General features: G+C 42.0%; 1 protein-coding gene across 2 annotated transcripts in view; it reads right to left on the bottom strand.

The window, feature by feature from the left end:
- The window catches only part of VAV3 (vav guanine nucleotide exchange factor 3), a 141057-nt gene extending 121402 nt beyond the window's left edge, over positions 1-19655 (bottom strand). For both annotated transcript variants that reach the window (XM_054383976.1, XM_054383977.1), the window contains exon 1: positions 19452-19655. In XM_054383976.1, the coding sequence (XP_054239951.1) occupies positions 19452-19655 (204 nt within the window). The remainder of the gene's footprint in view (positions 1-19451) is intronic.
- Positions 19656-20506: the final 851 nt, after the last annotated feature.

The raw sequence follows: 20506 nt of genomic DNA, 5'->3' as shown, positions 1-20506 counted from the left end.
AGTACCAGAGTCAAGAATGGAAGTTTTACCATTTCTATTGTTCCTATGCATGCCATTTACTGTAAAGATCTTTAAATCTTTACTGAGGGTAGGCAATGCAAATGGCCATAAAGAATTTTAAGACTAAGTCAATGAGAAAGAATGAGTGCTCCTTTTTTCAGCAAGCAAATGAAAGCTACAAGGCTGTCTCCAGAGATTTTTCTGATTTGAAGTGCCACAACACCAGAAGTAAGCATTATTCTTTTTCCTCGTTCTTGGTTAAAACACATTAACTTGAAACGTACATTTAAAAAAGAAACTAACACACAGGAAGAACAGATCACTGCCAAAAAATCAGGTTTAGGTTCTGCATTTGGCCTCTTCTTCTGAAATCCATCTCTGTCATTCAGACGGATCAGCATTTTTAAAGCTTTAAGCAGGAACAAAGAAGACAAATATTAAATACCTCCTAAACTTTGCACTCAAAAAGGTTACAAAGCAGACACACTCACAAAGATGGAGGAGAGAGCACACTGAGTTCTGGAAGAAGCAGGCTCATTATCAGTACCTCAGCAGCCCACAGCCTGTATCTTAGCTCTTTGTATACACACTTAAGAACCACTTTTTGGGTAACAAAACATGCAACACTGGTGTCATTACATAACTGTGAAGAATTTGGCTAACTAGTGTGCTATGCAAAGAATAACAACAGACATTCCTTGAATTCAGATAATTAAAAAAATAAATAGAGAGATCTGTAGTGTTATTAGCTTACTAGATGTGGGCATTCTTTGAAGGCCTACATAACGCACAGGATGCTGTATGAACTATAAAATACATTAAATTCCTTTGAACCACAGCTAACACTGTATGAATATTAATAGCATGTTCTTTATTTGTTCAGTAAATGTAGTAATTAAATATTCATAGAAAAGCTCCTCTTAAAATTCCTAAATGACTACTATTCAATTGTGTCTATTACATTTTGGCTTGAGTATGAAGCTTTGTTTATGTACATTTGTTCTTCTCTGTACTTCAAAGAAAGAAAATGGAAATTGAAACTTGGAAAAAAGCTGAGGAAGCACAAAGGATGCTCAGTTTTTATTAGTACTGATATGGAGTTAACGGAGGACAAATTAAAAAAATAATTAAAAAAAAAACAGCTCAGGAATTATTATACATTGCTGACTCTGTCCTTGGCTATGCTGGGACTATTACATTTGTTAAGCAAGTGAAGCATTAGAATTTCTTGTGTCCCTTAGGTCAAGTACTCCTACATGCCATGAAACTGGCAACTTCTGGTCAATGGTCACTGAAACTAGGTTGCCTGAAGAAGCAAGAAACCTTTTCTCCTTTGCATATTGCAAGATGAAAAGGAAGAGATCTTTGGGTAAGCACACAGATACTAAACAGATGGGAATTTTTAGACTACAGAGCTCCCGACTACAAGAACTCCCCAAGTGTAATTGACAACAGGCATCAGTAGGAGCTCAAGACAGCATCCTGTTGCAAACAGGGAAATTTTTTTGAGTAGCCCATTGTTCCCTACTAGCAAGAGTTAGGAGTCTATCCTGCAGTGTCCTGTCAAAAAGAACCAGCAACGGGACACAGCATTAAGTATGCAAAGCACACAGACATTAGCTAAGTGGTTCCTGTATTTAGTTACCTTTTCAAATGACTAGCACTATGTGTCTTGCATCCCAGAGTTGCATCCCTAAAATGTCTTTCACTGAAGATGCCAGTGTCTTAGTAACAAATGAAAAGGAAGACATAAGGCACACAGAAAACAGTCCTGAGGAAGACAAGGATAAGGGGAAGACAGCAGCAAGGAAATTAAAAGACCACAGAAAAGGGAACAGAAAAGGGACAGACACACAGTGAAACAGAAGTTTAAAAAGAAAATCAAAACAGACAAAACAGACAAAGAAAGAAAGATGCAGTGGGGTGGAGTGTAGGGAACAACCCTGAAGTCTACAGCATAGATGACAAACTTAAACAGAACAGTCAGTGGAAAACCTCAAAGAAATGATCATTCAATGCTTTCATGATCAGAGAACAAAAAAATTCATATCCACTCTCAAACCATGAAAAACCTTACAGCTATAGTATGAAATACAGATCTTCACATTGGTGCTTAACAGAACACCCAACTAATTTGTTTCTTATTGTTAGCACAACAGTTAAAGATACTGCTTTCTTTGCATCTTTGTATATTTTATTCATGACTGTGCTTGGTTTTTATAAGTCTCTAATGACAGTGTAATAACATCAGGAAACATCTTACTTAGTATCTGTGCAAGAGAAATCAATTTTGGGGTGTAAGGAGCCACAAGAAGGCATGGCAAAAGACTTTCAGGGGAGGAGGGGGGGCAGACTCTTCAAACAGTTAGTCAGTGTCTATTAAAAGTTAGCTTAACCCAAATAGCTCTTTATTTCTTACCAGCAGATGACATAGATCATGTACTAGGTCTATGATTTCCAACAGGAAGGAACAATATTCTTACCAATACTCATTACTGTTAACATACATGATTCAAAAAATACCTGACACATTGTCTTGAATTGTATCCGAGTCATCCTTTCAAGGTCTTAAGATCACAGAATCAATGCCTAGTAAGACCTTAAGGATGTAAGTGCAGCTCTCTACTATTTGCCAAATACATCTGTCCTTCCATTACCTATTTTTAAAAATCCACTGTTCTATTTTTGCTGGTGTGTCACTTCAGGTTTGCAGTTTATTAGACCATGCTCTCTGTGGCAAGGACAGGTGTTTCTGGTATCTTCAGAGAACACTTATCAAGGATTCCAAGTGAGGTAAGTAGAACAGCTCATTCCAGAGGCTCAAACCACAAACCGGTGGCAATAGCCACAAATGAAAAAACAAACTCCAGCAATAAATTTGCAGGATTGGAAGCGAAAATTCAGTGGTCACAGAGTGCACTGACTACATTTATGTACCTTGTGATATTCTGTGGGGCATCAACATGGCACTAAATGTCATTTCACACACTGAGCGCCATACAGCTCAGATCTGAAAAAGTTGAGGAAGAAAGAAGAAGTCTTCTAACTGCTCAAATTTACAACACACTTGCATGGAGTTCCATCTTACTTAGCAGGCCAAGAAAGTTAGATGCTTCTGCAGTCTTTATTACCACATACACTGCATTTGAGCATTTCCCAGTAACAATAGTAATCTATTAAAAGCAAATTCGGTTTGTTTCACTGGTCCTAGATTCTCACACAATTTGAAACAGAGCCATGCATACCAGATACATCAGCATATGCCTCACTTGAGAATGTGTTTTCAAATGGATAGTGTCACCCCAAGTTCTGCAGGATCTGCACTAAGTATAGAAAGAAACACAGATATTTCATAGACCACAGAACAACACTGCACTTATATTGGTGACCTCATGAAGAGCAGATTTCCTGAACTGTTGTTAAAAATGCCTGTAGATGGTACTCCCCATCCCTGAAAGAAGGGCTGTGTAAATTCACTATTAGTTTCATACTCTGATTTTCATCTCTCTTCAATTTACAAACAATATACACATCAGTGTGAGAAATGTTGTCTAATGCAGGAAGCTTCCACACAGTGCTCTGCTCGTCTTCTGAACCGGATACTGCTTATTCCAGTTACAAAATCATTCCTATTTTAAAAAGAAAAAATAAGAATGGGCTCATACACATAGAACAAATAAATGTATGCTAGTGTATGCTTGCAGGGCAGAGAATTTGCCTTGGGTTTATAAATACATCCTTATCATCTCAAAATTTAATATCATCAACAAAATTAAGTTTGAAAAGGCATGCCAAAATTGTAGCAAGATACTTGCTATTTGCACATATCTAGACAAAAATTGAAAGTCACTCCTATCACAGCTTAAAAAAATTTCTGCTTGACCAGTAACCTATTGCTGGATTTGGCACTGATGCATAAAAGAAAACATAGCCTGACAATGTAGGGACAACAAAAGCATCTTCCTGCCTGCAAGCAGGTTTGCTTTTTTAACCTATTATACAAAAGAACATAGAAAAGCCGTACAAACAGCTGCTATAACATACTTGCAGATCTCTAAACAGGCATCAGCTGGCCTATCAGAACACCGCTTCAACACAAATGATTCCTTAAGTGTTTCTTTAAATTACATGTTGAATGCAAACATGGGCGCTGAGTTGCAAGAACATCTAGGAAGCCTAGGTTTACATCTGATTTTGTTTAGTATTATTTTGCTCCACAGTTAAATACAATGGAATCTAAATAAAATACAATATGATCCTGAACCTGTTACTGTCTTCTGAAAGGCAAAATAGCTTGGTGAGACAAAGCAGGGGTGGATTAGCAAGAATAACAAAATCTATATATATGCAATTTGTAACCAGGAATTTATAATGACAGGTCTTCCTCTGCCTCTATGTGGAGATACTTCTGCACTGGAGAAATAATAAGAGTGTAAGCACCAAGTCCTGTAGCAAAAGACAAACTTGTTCACTTTTTTGGAAGAAGATAATACAGTGTGAACAACTAAGCAGCAAACTTCTTTTGAATGGAACAGGATAAATGAGGTTATGGTGAAGCCAAGACAGAAGAGTAAATAGGCAAAACAATTAGAATAGATCCTTGTGACTAATTTTGCAGATATATTATTTGCAAAATATTTGTGTAAAGATCCTGTTTGCTTTTTTTCAGAAACCAGCATTTGCCAATTTATCACAATAACATGCTACTTCTCTGTATGCGGGATTTTTTTTAAGAAAAAAAGAGGAAGTCAGTATACAAAAGGGATTTGATTTATGCAGCCTAATTATTTTGGTGTTGCACTACTCCATTTCTAAATGAAACCACAAGAGCAGCTAGATGAGTATTTTCTTATATTTTCTACACCAAGGACTGGAAATTCACAAGTGTGTGACTCATTGTTCCCCAGCTGAGAGCAACTGTGCCACACACAACTGACCAGTCCTTTCAATGTGACTCACACGTCTACCAAAACCTGTGTCAAGATCCTCTACCAGCCAGAGGCCACCCCATCAGGAGGCAAGCATCTCCATACCTATTCTTGGCAAACTCTCCCACAGCCACTCTGCTCAAACCTTCCCACTTGCTCCAGAAGTCTCAACAGGGCAGAAAGGGGCACCAGTCTAACTTGTGGAGACAAGTCCAAACATCTGCTAAAGCCTGTTAAATGTGTATAGCATCAGCAGTATGCAATGCAAAATGAAGTTTGTATAAGTCTGTTCTCTGTAATTTACATAGAAAATTACTCTATAAGGATGTGAGTTAATAAACTGTCCACTTTACTATTTTTTTGCTATGGCCACCTTATCCACTTACAAGAGCAACTTCACAGTTGAGATGCAACTCTTCTAAATGAAGTTCAAGTAAAAAACAAGGAAAACCATCATTTATCAGTTTGTGCAAGCAGTCCATAATAAACATAACAATAGAGTATTTCACTTCACTTTTATAAATCACTAGATCTAACCAGCAGGAAATAGTTTCAAACTCATCAGATTTTAAGCTATTAAAACCTTTGAGATAGGTTCAAAGCACATTTTGGAGGGAGATCAATTAGCATGATTGCTGCTGAACAGTAGATTGACAATAACAGATTTTAGGTCAATCTTGTAATGTCATCAGAGAGCTATTATAGAAAATAAGTCTTAGGGGCTCTATTTCAAATGAAATTCCCTCTCTAACACTAGTACACCTTGATACTGGAGAGTACTTCTGAGTTTTCAATTACAGCACATCCACAAACTTCAGTGGAGTATCAGCTGGATATTGCTGCCACCTCTGCCTGCAACATCCATAAATTATACCAGGCCTATAAAGAAACTCAAAAACCCACATGTAAGCTGAACAGAAGAGGTTTTAAGTAATCTCTGACAAACTTATTCTTATATTTCCATCTAACCTGATTTAAAGTTGCCATTTGCCATCAATGTAATCCCTCTGGGACACCATCATCTTGCAAAGGCTTGTATGACACAATACAGATACTTTGTGGTACTGGTTGTCTTACCTCAATTTTAAGCAGGCCTTTTGCCTCCAACCTCAGAAGCAGAAATAAAATTATCATGTCTATCAGCCCCTAAAGAGTGAGTAGAGCTCACTTTGGAAAGAAAGAGAAATAAACCCTGGAGATCGATGCCCAACACATGGAAGACACTGATGGCTAGCAGGGCTATTTTGTCTTGCAAGCAACACAGCTAATCAATTTGCCAAGTAGTTAAAAATAACTACCACTCCTAACCTCACCTGTTCCCTCAGGACACAACCCCAAAAAGAGCACTCCTTAAGCACCTCCTCAGCACCACAGACTTCCAGAGGTTGGTGGGAAGGGCAGAAAACAAGCGATGCTGCCTTAGAGAAGTTTCCAGTATCAGTGGCTGAGCTACTCTGCCAATGCCCAGCCCTAGCATTCATCATCATTGCTCCCCACTGGGGTGGTCTGCCCCATCACCTGTAGCAAGCAGCAAAACAGTTTTGGGGGACATGCTTACATATGTTGGAAACCTCTGACTGCAACAGGAAGGAGGCAGAAATTCTCCTGAAATCCCTGCGTTCGCCAGCCCTAAAAGCGTAACTTCCACTGGAGCCTTCCTGCCCAGCACTCTCACCTACGCAGGAAGCAGCTTCCGGAGGAGACATACTCTCATCCATGTAGGAAACAGATTTCAGAGGATCCGAGGAGGGATGAGGCCAACAGGAACAAAGAAGACAACATGGAAAACAGCTGAAAGGAAGAAAGAGCATCAGCAAAGAAGAGAAAGAGGAAACAGATGCACTGCAAGGAGGAGAAAATACCAGGGAGAGGGGAAAGGCAAATGGAGATGGTGAAAGTAACATAATGCAGATTAAGGGGAGAGAGCACAAGCACAGAACAAGCTGCATAACTGAGATGAGTCAAGATGACTGGGTACTGAAGTCAAAAAGAAAAGAAAGAAAATAAAAAACAAAATAAAAAAGCAGCCCAGATTCAATAGATTAGATCAAGCCACTTGAGGAAAATGTGAGAAACAGAGAAAAATGAAAGGAGGTCGTCACTAGCAGAGCTGGCAGGAAAATGAAATATCCCACAGAAATCCTAATATTTCTTATTTGCTGCTCTTTCAAATCAAGACAAAGGGCATTTTCAGTTCATTAAACTTTAACATGACTTTACTGAAACACTGGATTTTGAGGTCAAACTCTAATGAGATTCAGCACAAAATAGGAAAAGCTAAATACTACTACATTTCTTTTCCAAATGACTCAAATAACATCTCCAATGAATGGCATTCCTACAAAACTTTCCAAAACCAATTTTCCTGTGGAACTGCTCCACCACAAATTTTACAAACATTGATGAAATCACCATTCCTCACTGGAATGAAAAAGATATATCACTTCAGAGTCTGATTTCCAAACAAACAGTTTAGCAAAACAAATTTGTGCCTGTCCAGCCATGCATTTTGAAAACTGTTTTTAAGACTTGTTCTGCCCCAAAGGGGAACATCTCAGCCTTTCTTCACTGCTAATCACAGGCCACTGTTACACTAATGATGGAAGAAGGATCTGCTCCTCAGGCCTATTTCTAGTGAGGCAAGCTGAGAGACAGTGTCACAAAATACAGTCGCTCTTATTTCAGGGGTTTTTAATTAGCAGTTGTTTTCTTATGTTTCTTCTATTGTCCATAGTAAACAATTTGTCATTTCCCTTTTTATTTTCTTTTATTATTGTTATTTCATAGCAGGTATTTTTAACACTAGAGAATAAATCACATCACACTTATTATTGCTAAAGCTTTGAGTTCTTGAAATAACATGATGCACTAGGGGGCTTACAAGCTACAAAAACCTAAATTCTCAGAAAAATGAATGCAGAGAGTTTAAATTAAGCAGATTCCTCAGGGGTCCACGAATTTCAGCAATTATAGATGGGAAGACATACAAGTTTGAAATACATTCCAGTCTGCTCAGGAGCTTCTTGTGAAGTGCAGCTCTCCCATTCCCAGCACGGCTCAGCCATTCCTACATTCACATCCTCTCCCATCACCATGTCTACACTTGCACACAAACCACAAGGGTCACAGTCAGCAAAGGCTTTCCTCTCAGCTCATCAATTTACAGAAACCTATAGGGCTCTGATACATCTAGAGAGGCATTCCAATAGGATTACTGGAGTCATTTCCACTATGTCTCATAAAACCTGCAAATAAGGCACTGTCCTTCTAGCCAACATCACTTACAGGCACCACTGAGAACAAATGTGGAGTTAAAGCTTAGCTTTTAGAAAGATTGCCATCTGTTCAGCATACTTAACAGTGAAATCAGTGGTCTCAGCACAATCCACAGAGAAGATAGAGCAACCTTCAGTGCTGCCAGCCACAACTGCAAACTGAATGAACACAGACCCTGAATAACTTTCTCGTGACTACATGTAGTGATTCACATCAAGGCACAGTGCTGGGTAAATTCACACTGCCCTCTGTGAGATGGATAAAAAGATCACTACCTAACAGGGACAGACAAAACCCAGTTCAAAATGGCTCAAGCGAACTTCATTTAGGACTCTCACAAAACCTCAATACATTTACATACCTATTAAACACTTAAGGTTTTAACATATTCTCCACCTTCTAAAACAGTCTAGGAATTCCCTAGAACCAAACAGTCCTATGAGAACACATTCACATCCCAAATGAGCCCTCTGGTTAAGGTTCAAAAACCATTACTTCTTATCAAGCACCGTGAAATCAAAGCAAGATTCACCAGAAAAAAATCAGCAGAAATTTTCAACAATATTTAAAAACAAGGGATTGTCAATTCAGAGAAACGTGTGATACAAGCTGAAAGCCTGTGTCATTTGGTGCACATGCTCAGAGTGTAAACCACTAAGGCAAAGTGAAACAAATGTTTCCTACACACAACTTGGTGCAATTTAGCAAAGCCAGTACTGGTTCTGAAATTAAATCCTTGAGCCACAAGGCAGCATGAAGAGGTTTTCAAAATACCAGCCTCAATACAAGTTAGCTTTTTTTAAACTTGGCAGACATCCTTTTCCATCCAACCTGACATCAAGTGACCATGAGCCCAAAGGTAGCAGCCTGCAAGGGCACTTCAGAGTGTTTCAGACTATTTTTGAAAGTAAAAGAAGCTACAGGAAATGACAATAGTTTGAACATTCTTCCTGGTGTTTCTTACTTTCTATTTCTCCATTTAGAAAAAAAAAATTAAAAAAAATCAAAGCTTGATCTAAATCCCACAGAGATAGTTAAGGTTAATTTTACCCTGAGTTACAGTTCTCATGGTAGGACTGTATCATCACCATAACTCCATCCAGAAACACCTCAAATCTAATGGGTACATTACTGCAGTGAAGCTGTGATCCTCCATCTACCTATAACCATCTCTGTACTAGAACCAGACATATTTATTCATAGATCTTGAGGAATTCAGATGGAAAAATAACATGGCCCTCATGGCCTTTTATCCTTTTATCAGGTGATATAAGGCATCACTACTACATAGGATAATAGTTGGTGAGAATTTGTAGCCAATAACTGGACCATGCAAGTGTAATTTAAATCTTGATTGCCAACATGCAAGCAGAAGACAAGGAATCACACAGTCCATGTTGATGATGTCATTATCACACCATTGGTTTAGAGTGTGAGCAGACAAAATAATGCATTGGGGGTTTTTGGCATCATGTTTCCTACACAGTGAAGTGAGGCTGCTTTGACAGCCAAAATTTTCAAGGGCCATGCTCTAATCATTCTTTCCATGTAGAAACAATGCCAGTGTAGGAACAAGCAATAGTTCCTAAGTATATATTCAAAAATATCCTAAGTATATATTCAAAGCACTACTATAAAGATGTCAGTTCAGACTGACATACCTAGCACAAGTCTCAGCAACAGCTGGTACTTCACAACGCCTGAGGTCTTAAACTCAGCTTGGCAATGCCAAGTTTGAGGAAAGAAAATGTAGCTCCAGATGATGCTGAGTAAACTGGAAGAGTGAAATAAAAAAATTAATAGCCAACACGACAAAGTACACATGAACTCACACGATCACACAGGATCACAGGATGTTAGGGGTTGGAAGGGACCTCTGGAGATCATTGAGTACAACCCCTCTGCCAGGGCAGGACCACAGAATCTAGCACAGGTCACACATGAATGTCAAGATGGATCTTGAAAGCCTCCAGAGGAGAGTCCACAACCTCTCTGGGGAGCCTGTTCCAGTGCTCTGTGACCCTCACAGTGAAGAAGTTCCTCCTCATGCTGAGGTGGAACCTCCTGTGCTGTAGTTTATATCCATTGCTCCTTGTCCTACCACAGGGTGCAACTGAGCAGGGGCTGTCCCCTCCCTCTTGACACCCAGCCCTCAGATATTTATAAACATTTATTAAATCCCCTCTCAGTCTTCTCAAGCCTAAAAAGCCCCAGGGCTCTCAGCCTCTCCAAGGGCAGTGCTCCAGTCCCTCAATCATCCTGGTAGCTCTCTGTTGGACTCTCTCAAGTAGATCCCTGTCCCTCTTGAACTGGGGAGCCTAAAACTGGACACAACATTCCATACTTCTCTGAGCAGAGTTTTTTTAATACTGCAATAACACAGTGTAAGGTACAAATCACTGCTATGGAGTATTATGGAATAATATGGAAGTACTGCAATGCTGCTTCAGCACAACAGGAACCACAATGAAAATTAAAGGGTTTTGACAAGATCTTGAGTTTGGTTTTCAAAGACCTACCAATACAATTTTTATGTTGGGGTGAATGTGTTCAAAACTTCAAAACTGACACCTCTATTATCAAGTAAAACTTAGTAGCTAAAGCTGTCAGTGACCTAGTAAAACACTACATCTTCCTCTGTACCCAGAGGAACCCAGGCAATGTAGGGCACAAGCCAGGACTTCCCTGCCTGCACCAGGCAGTGACGCACTCCAGCCTGGATGCACTCCCTTCTCCCCTGGCACACAGCAGGGGAGGGTACCACACTGCAGCAGGTTTCCTTTGCAGCCACAGGCACTTGTCCTACTCCCATCTAGGTCAGCAGCTGGTCAGGGAGCCATCACTTCAGCAGAAAATTATTTCTTTCTCTGCCTGTCTCTATTTCACCAGTACCAAATTGTATTCTGGAAGTCCTTCCTGCCCATGCCTATCACCAGCTTGCTAGCTGCTGCTCCCAGTTAACCCTCCTCCCCAGCACCCACACTAGTCAAGCTTATGCTCAGCTATGCCAGGGCCAGGAGCTGCCAGGTCCCCACTGGCACGGCCATGTTGGATGCACCATCACACTCCCTGCTGGGGGTCCCCACCACCACCACTTGCTCACCAGCAGCTGCCTTGCCTCTCACCTTGCTGCAGTCCTTTGCCTCCTTTACCCTCTGTATTTCTAGGGTTTACACCTTTGATTTCATCTTTGCACCTACAATATAATCAAGTCTTTTGATCTTTAAAGGAGAGCAGGAAACAGAAGCAGGCAACAAATCCAAGATACTCTATGTCACAAGTGCACAAATTGCACTAACCCATCCTCATGTGCAATGCTGCAACCTGTAAACAAGCCCCTGGACATCACAGTCCTCAGATGGTACATTATAACAGAGACCAGCACACCACCATTAAATGATAATGCTATTACCATCAAAGAATACAGCATATTCAAAGACTGCTTTTCTGTATTTAGATTGGGATAAATCTTAAGTGATTTTTCCTGCCCTCTCTCAAAATACCTAAGCATCTTGCTTGTTAACAACCCCCCCTTCATCCAGGCTTCCAAACTTTTCCTCATCATTCCCTCTAGCTCATCGATTTCCCTTTTGATAGTTTCCCTCCTACTTCTTACATAATTCTTACATATCCTTCTCTCTTCTCTTAAGCTCTTTTATGAGTTTCTTCTTAAAAGCAGTCCTTCAACTTGCCACTGTCACAGGTCTCCCACCTTCATCAGACAAGGCCCAGAAAATAATTTGGCTTCTCCCACAGCACACAGCAGCATGCCATACACAGAGACTAACTTAAATTGTCCACTGCTAGTACACTCTACAGCCTCTTTGAGAAGCCAGTATGAATATTTTTCCTGTTAAGGAATTAGACAGCTTCCAGCACGCTAAAATGTTGCAAAGGAGGGAAGTCATTTGAAATAATTCTTGGCAAGATGTATAGGCTAAATTTAATAACTGCATGATAAATATGGCATGTAAAATAAGCTTTAAAGTACAGATTTCCCTTTCCCCAAGCCAAAAACAATCCAAGAGAATCAATTAAAAAAAAAAAATCACTACATCTGTTTTCAAACACTATTTTCTCTGTCTTAACGTAAGAAGTGTGGAGTCTCCTTCTCTAGAGATATTCAAAACCCACATGGATGTGTTGCTGTGTAATCTGGTATAGGTGATCCTGACTTGGCAGGGAGGTTGGACTGGATGATCTTTCGAGGTCCCTTCCAACCCCTAACATTCTGTGATTCTGTAAAGGCCTACCTAGAAAAAGTAGGTCACTACTTTTTTTTGTCAGTTGCTTTTCATAGCAAAAAAAAAAAAAAAAAAAAAAAAAAAACCAACACCATAGAGGTCATATTAAGGTTTTGCTCTGAACAAATATTTGTTCCAAATATTTTACCACATCCAATGTGGCTAAGATACGGACATACATACACATAACACACATATGGATAAATATATCTTTTCTGGATAAGACAAGCTATGAATACATCTTATGGCCAATGCAATTTTCCTTTACCTGAATAAGATGTGTTCACCAAGCCATTTACCGGGTTGTGGAGTCTCCTTCTCTGGAGACTTTCAAGACCCATCTGGATGCATTCTTATGCGACCTGTGCTAGCTTCTATGGTCCTGCTCTGGCAGGGGAGCTGGACTCAATGATCTTAGGAGGTCACTTCCAACCCCTAACATCCTGTGATGCTGTGACTATTATTTATCAACAGTCCCAGCTAACCAAGGAGGTTCCAGTTGACTAGAGGCTATCAAATCCGACACCCATCTACAAGAAGGGCCAGAAAGATGATCTAGGGAACTGCAGGACTGTCAGTCTGACCTTGGTACCACGAAAGGTCATGGAGCAGGTCATCCTCAGTGCCATCACACGGCACTTACAAGACAGCCAGGGGATCAGGCCCAGTCAGCATGGGTTTATGAAAGGCAAGTGCTACCTGACTAATGTCACGTCCTACAATAAGGTGATGGAAGTGCCAGGGACACTGTCTACCTGGACTTTATAAAGCCTTTGACACTGTCTCCCACAGCATTCTCCTTCAGAAACTCACAGCACAAGGCTTGGATAATGCAATGGATTAAGAACTGGATGGGTGACTGGGCCCAAAGAGTGGGGGTGAATGGAGATAAATCTGACTAGTGTGCAGTCACTACTGGCTGGCCTCCTCCTAAAGCAAGGTTGAGCAAGGAGGAGGCCAGCCTCTTTGCCTTGCTGTCAAGAGACAGGACTAGAGGATGTGGTTCCAAGCTGCACCAGGGGAGGTTTAGGCTGGATGTCAGGAAATATTTCTTCACTGAAAAGGTTATCAAACATGGGAATGGTCTGCCCAGGGCAGTGGTGGAGTCACCATCTCTGGAGGTGTTTAAGCAGCCTGTGGAGCTGGAGCTTAGGGACATGGTTTAGTGTTGACCTTTCAGTGCTAGGTCGAGGGTTGGACTGGATGATCTTTGAGGTCTCTTCCTAGTGGAAGGATTCTGTGATTCCATGAATCATGAAAATAGTTACATGCAGTAAAAAGATTTGGTGGACGAAAGTACTAGCAAGTAAGCAGAGATTGAAAAAACATGAAAAGTTAAAAAAACACTTTTACCATAATTACATTGAATATACACAGTTTTAAATAATTCAGTAAGACAGAGGGGTTTTGAACATATCTTTTTTTCTACACACCTACAAAAATGGAACCAGTTTCCAAACTCTTGTTCAAGCCCACAAAGCTTTGCAGTGTCAGAAAAACTCTATTACTGTCTTTGTGATATTTCCTTAATTCAATAACCTAGCACATAACATGACAAACAAACACAGAATAAGAGTTACTTTGCACAGCAGTCCTCTCACAGATCTATCTGCCCAAGGGAAATAGATTACTGATATCCCACAACTCCTGGGAAGGGACACAAGCACCACTCCAAATTTCTCCTATTTTCTCATTTAGCTCATCGGGTCCTTTCTAAGATCCCAGACCCTACACAGAGGTCAACATCCACTTGCATCCCACTCTTCCTCTGTTAAATAACATGCAAAGTCAAGAGACATTACCATTTCCTCCTTTGCAGGACATGACACCCAGCGTTTCACACTCTGACATTTGGTGTGCTCTTCTAAGCTAAAATTTGGAAGGAAAAACGACAGCAGAAGAATGGGGAAAAGCACAGGGGAGAGGACCCACCTAGAGCAAGCTTGCAGAGGAGGGATGCATGCTTACCAAGTTTGGGGTAGGAGATCATGAGTATCATAGTGGGGGGGATGGGGAAGCTCCAAACCAAGGGCAGGATCAGAGGAAACAGTATGTCTCCTGGCACACCCACATCCTGAGGCTACCTGATACTACTGTAACCAAGAAAAATAAACTCCTGCTCAAAAGTTTGGTTACCACATCAAAATATAATGTGGATGACAAAGATAATGAACTTCCTTTGGACCACATGGTCACACCAAAAAAAAATTAACTCCCTAAAATTAGAAGACATTTGAGCTTTTAATGCAAAGTGAGTGATATTTTGTTTATTTTTCTTGGAATAATAGGAAATAGTTATTTTTAATATTTAATCTGTGTCAACATCCCTTGTAGTAAACTCCCATGCCAGTATTGCATTAAGTGCAGTTTTCCTGTTTAGCAATCTCTCACAAGTTAACTAAATGCCTTGCAAAAACCATTTCAAAACTAGTTTGCAAAGTATTAAAAATAAAATATAAGCATCGAAGAGATGACATCCCCAAATCCATCGTAATCCGTCGGTTTAGGTTTTATATTTCTGGTGATAAATTGAGTCCTTGCATGATTTAACATTAGATTCAGCACTCTCTGTTATGGATCACTTCTATTTTTATCTTCACCAGCCTACTTTAGCCAACAGGCAGTATTTGAGGAAACCAAATTGCTACAGTGAACAGCTCCCAAAGACATGCAGATGCTGAGCTGCAGTGCTCTCTCCTCCTCATCCCTGTCACCAGACACTGATCCTACACTTCAGGGGAAACCCTACAACACATAAGCATGCCAGTCATACCTCTGCAATTCATTTAGGACATCCCATCTTCAAGTTCCACTCCCAGTAGCTGCAAGATTTAGTGCTTCTTCACATGGACCCTGCAATAAGACCACTTTCACCACACCAACTCTCAAGTCGGAATCAGACAAACACTTCCACAGTTAAAGGCTAAAAGACGTTACTTGATCTACCTTGCAAATTTCCTGTTCTGTTGGTACACACACTTGTTGGAAGTAACAACTAATGTTGCTAGCTTGTGGGAGTTCAAACATCAAGTGTTTTGGAGCCTTGATATTTAAAAAATTTTAACAGAGCTAACAGCCTCCTGTTCAGAGTGAAGGGAAAACAAAACGGAAACAAATGTCCCTGAACCCAGAAGTTTCCAATCTCATGAAAAGCCCATGGGCCATTTTTCACAGAGGACCTAGCACTGAGACATGCAAGCTTCTCAGACAGGAGCTAGGTAGAATTCAGTTGGAAATCTGGGGGTGGGAGATTCATTAGCAAATTAACACCACCACTCACCCTTCATGTATGTGAGGTTTATACCTCCACATCTGAGACTTACTTTGTGGAAAGCTGATTGAATGAACTGACTGAATCAGCTTGGGTTCTAATTCCACTGACCTAACAGAAGTATTTCCACAAACATACAGAAAAGCAAAAACATCCAGTATTTAAATACTCCTAAACCAAATGTTTTGTAATCTAAAAGCTGAGACATTTCTCTTACACAGGCGTTATTACCTTCAAAAAGGCTGGGGAGCTAAATCCACAGATCTCAAATACACAAAACACCCACAAGAAGAGCTGTGACAAAAGGTGCATGGTTGGTAGGACAAAGGCATGTGGTTCCCCATGCTGGCCAGCCTACAAAAGAGAATATGCCTACTGCCATTTGAACAAGCACATGTTCCTGTTGCAATGCTGAGCATCACCAGCCTCAGCTTCTCTCTCCCTGCCCTGAGAGCCAAAAGCAGTGTCCTGTAGAAGTGAATGAGACTCCACCAAAAAGCGTTATCTGAAGCAGCAGCATCAGTCATGCCCCCTGCACTTCTGTTGTAACTTTTAAGGGGTTACCAAGGCATACTGAGCAAAGCTGATGAGCACCCCTGACATCTGACCTGCCATGTGCATTCTGAAAAAAACAGTATGTTACAAATTGGTAGAGACTTGATTCTCATGTCAGAGGCCTGACATCTACTCCCTGGTCTGCCTGAGGCACCACCTCTCAATTTCCTGCTCTTTAGTGCTGCAGCACTTGTAACTACCCCTAAAGATGTGAAAACTTGGTTTGTACAGAAAGGCCTGATAAATGCCAACAGCTGTAAGAGCCAAGGCTAAAATCATCCAGCCTGCTTTCCACAAGACACATTCAGGAAGCCTTCATCCAACCTTCTCATTCTACATTTTTCTTGCTCAAAAACTGGACAGTAAGAATCCTCTGAGCCATTCTAAAACCATGCTTCAGAAAACACCCCCAGATCAGGGAGCAGGAGAGCAGCAGCTTGATTCTAGAAGATGACAGATAAGGGCCATGTAAGGTTCAAACAGCTCAGCCAAGTGGTACAGACACAGCATGTTCAGGCAGACTGTGCAGTCAGCAGCCAAGACACTATCCATCCTGATGTCAACTCTGCTCTGGCATCCCATGCCTCCAATGTCTATAAATCACTACCCCACAAGGAACAGGAGAGTCAGCTAGTGTTTCTACAAGATCCTGAGATGCTATGGTGCAGCAAACTTACTAGTTTATTCTCACAGAACTCACCACTTCAGGCTCACCACATTAACAGCCTTCAAGCCTCTGAGACTTCAGCAAAGTTACTGCTAAGTGCTCTTTACAGTCTCAACAACGAACTACAAGCAAGTTGCAGAATTTAGAGCTACTGCTTTTTCCATAACAATTTCTGAAATTTTTAGAGTAATCCTTTCCAGCAGAAACTGTCCCCTCCAAGAGGCTTTTCATTAAACCCCACAGAACCTCACTAAGCCAAATCTTGATCTCACAGAACGCAAAGCTAGCATTCCCCATAAATTTAATGCTCCATAGAGTTATCTATTTCAGGTTTTGATCAGCAACAGTCCCCCTTATTTCAAAGGTGAAATCACTGTATGGCAGAAACGCACCACTTGCGAGAGTGGTCTGCAGCACCAGGAAGTGCAGGTTCCTTTGGCATGCAGCAGACACATAGACAAGGAGGCAACTGTGATAGCTGTGAAACAATTCCAGTAGCTAGATGATACATGTATAAAGCTCAAGTTCAAAACATGCATTATAAATAAACCAAGACCTACAGTTATGATCCATAGTTCAAATGCACTTAAAGAAATAAATATTAATCCTGATTCCCAAACCTGCTCTAAGAAAGAAGACAGCACTGCATTTTGACACTTCTTTTTAGCAGCCATCACCATGGTTGTAACTCATCAAAAATAGAAGTAATATTGCTCCAGACAAGTAATATCAATCTCTAACTGAAGTTGATTCAGTGATCCAGAAAATACCATGTAAGATCATGAGGACACCTTTCCAGCTTGTTAAAAAAAGTGAGAAACTGCTTTCATACCTTTTATCCATTCTAAGCAGGGCAAGAACCATTGCCAACAGTTCATATGCAAAGTATTTCTAGTTCTGCAAGCTAAACTGAAAAAGGGTCAGTTTGGAATCCATCGCTAATGAAAATACAAATCATGGCTCCAGTACAGTTCAGCAAGTCTTGATACTCTCGGAGAGTTTGAACAACGCAGAGAGAACTTCTCTGGATTTCTTCCATTTGGAGGAGCCCACCCTATGCATCTCTCCAACACTTTGATCAAGAATTGCCTCTGCATACACAACTCAAGCAGGCACTTGAGTTCTCAAGTACACAGGGATAGCTTTCATGTCCTTCACATTGAGTACACGGCTCTGGGAGCTTTTAGTCTGTCTATATAGCTGAAATATACCTGACATTTTTTTCCCTTTTCGCACCATGGGCTTACAGAAAATAACCCATCAGCAGTAAATCATAGCTACTAAAAACAAAAGGAACTAAAACCAAAGAAAATAACTGGCTTCACAAGTAAACGTGGACAAAGAACATTCCTCCCATAAGTGTAATTCACTACTACTCCTTTTTGCTAGTGTCCTACTAGTGAATGGCATTTTTTTTTCCTATAAACAGAATCGTACCAGTGAAAGGTTACAGCATACCCGTTTCTTAATGTTCTAAAACACATGAAAGGCTCAGAAGTTTAGTTTCCTTTCAGACAACATCTGCTTGGCTGCCAGCCTCTCTGAGGAGGCATAGGTGTATGCAGAGAGTGACAGGAAGTCATGTATATAAGAGAACCTCTTCTCACTGAATTATTAATACTGTCTTATCTTGGTACCTGAAACCAGCTTTTTGAGGCACAGTAACAAAATATCAGTCCCCACTTTAAAACAAAAAAATGCATTTAAAGGGGGATGAATTTGGAATTACACTTACTATTTAACCAAAATACCAATTTTGAAAGCTGCGTATAAAACGGTCTGAAGAAAGATACTAAAACATAGGCAACCAGCCATCAAGAACTCATTAGCAATCACCCTTGACCATTCATCTTGGTAGGTCGCCCAAAGACTCGCATGCCAGCTGCCCAGTGCCACCATCTCTTCTCTTGCCCGCTGCTCCACAGGCCTGCCCATTCCGCTCCAGCCCCTGCCCATGCCCTTGCCCTCGCCGGCCAGGCAGGCTCCGCGCCCTTCCACCCCACCTCCCGAGCTGCCGGTCGGTGCCCCCGCTCTCAGTCCCCCTCACGAACGCAGGTAAATCCCGAACACCCAGAAGAGGTCAGTTTCTATCGCCAGCTGCTCGCACTAGACGCTAAAGTACACAAAAGCGCTATGCTCCCGGACCACCGCAGGCAACTTCTCAACGCGGCCGCTTCGGTGTGCCGGGCCCGTGTGGCTCCCGGCGCGCGGTTCCGGAGCCTCCCTCCAAACCGCCTCCCGCTGCAGGCAACAAGCCCCCACAGAGATTTGAAGAGTCGCGCCATCTCCCACTGCCCGGAACGGGCCGGGAAGGAGTCCGGCAGAAGCTGCCCCTCGCTGCAGGGTCGCTCCGGGAGGAGCGGGCCCTCCCCGGCAGCGGTGGCGGGGACCTGCGCCGGGCGCGGAGGCTGCATGCAACTTCCCATGCCCCACGACTCCCGCCCCGCGCCGCCAAGAAGCCTCAGACAAAGCACGCGGAGGGCCCAGGCGCGGCGGCCCCGTGGTCGCACCTGGGACATCTGCGGGCGCAGGTTGATCTCCTTGAGGTTGATGGAGTGGCTACGCAGGTTGTTGAGGAGCTGGCAGAGCAAGACGCCGTCACGCAGCGTCTGCGCCAGGTCGAAGACCTGGGCCGTGTCCCAGGTCACCCGGTGGTTGGGCGGCAGCACCTTGCAGCTGATCAGCCACTGCCCGCACTGCTTCCAGGGCTCCATCCCTATTGCCGCGACGCGATGCCGCGGCCACTGCTGCACCCTCCCGCCGCCGGCCCGGCCTGCCCCACCCCCGTGTCCGCGCAGCACCGCCCCGGGAGGCGGGCCCGTCGGGACCCCCCCCTGTCCCCCGCCTCGATACGTCGGCGAAGGACTGCGATGGGTATCTGTGCACAGCCTCCTCGGGCAGTCAGAAAGGTGCTGCCTCACCGCCCTCCAGCCGTGCCTCGGGCAGCCTTGGAAGGCCGCTCCCTGAAGGGGCTCTTCTTTGCTCTGCAGCCCACCCGAGGTGACATAAACAGGGCACCTGCGGCGCGCAGGACGCGGCTGTAACAGGCAGGTATATAAGATGGCATGGTTTATGTGCAGTCATTCATCCATTCACTGAGAAAACAGCCAAGTGCTCAGAAGAGGTCAGAGCAGCGTGCTGCCAGGCGTTGTAGAAGGTGCCTTTCAGCTATTTCTAGAAACAATAGAGAGCATAGCATGGCATAATACTGTCTTCCCTTCTGTTCTCCCCTAAAGTATTTTGCACTAAAGTATTTTCTCCTAAAGTATTTGCACTTGAATTTTGTATGCATTTTACATAAAAATAGTGTTGGAAAAAACCCCAATGAGATAGCTTCCAGCTTGCATTCAGGCAACTCAAATGAAAAAGAGATCTGTGATTTTAAATTAGTAAAGGTTCACGATATTCTCTGCATCTCAAAAGCTATTATCTCCTATGGATTTCTAAAGCAGTGCTTTCTCAAAAAATAATAATAAAAAAAAGGCAGATAAGAGGATACAAAACCTGCACCATTTTTTTTTCTGTCAAGAGAACACTTTTAAAGTACTATTAATGCATAGTTTAT

Source organism: Indicator indicator, chromosome 10, assembly GCF_027791375.1.
Source record: "Indicator indicator isolate 239-I01 chromosome 10, UM_Iind_1.1, whole genome shotgun sequence".
Lineage (NCBI taxonomy): Eukaryota > Metazoa > Chordata > Aves > Piciformes > Indicatoridae > Indicator > Indicator indicator.
The sequence above is the reverse complement of the archived record's forward strand: the minus strand, read 5'-3'. Positions and strand labels throughout refer to the sequence as shown.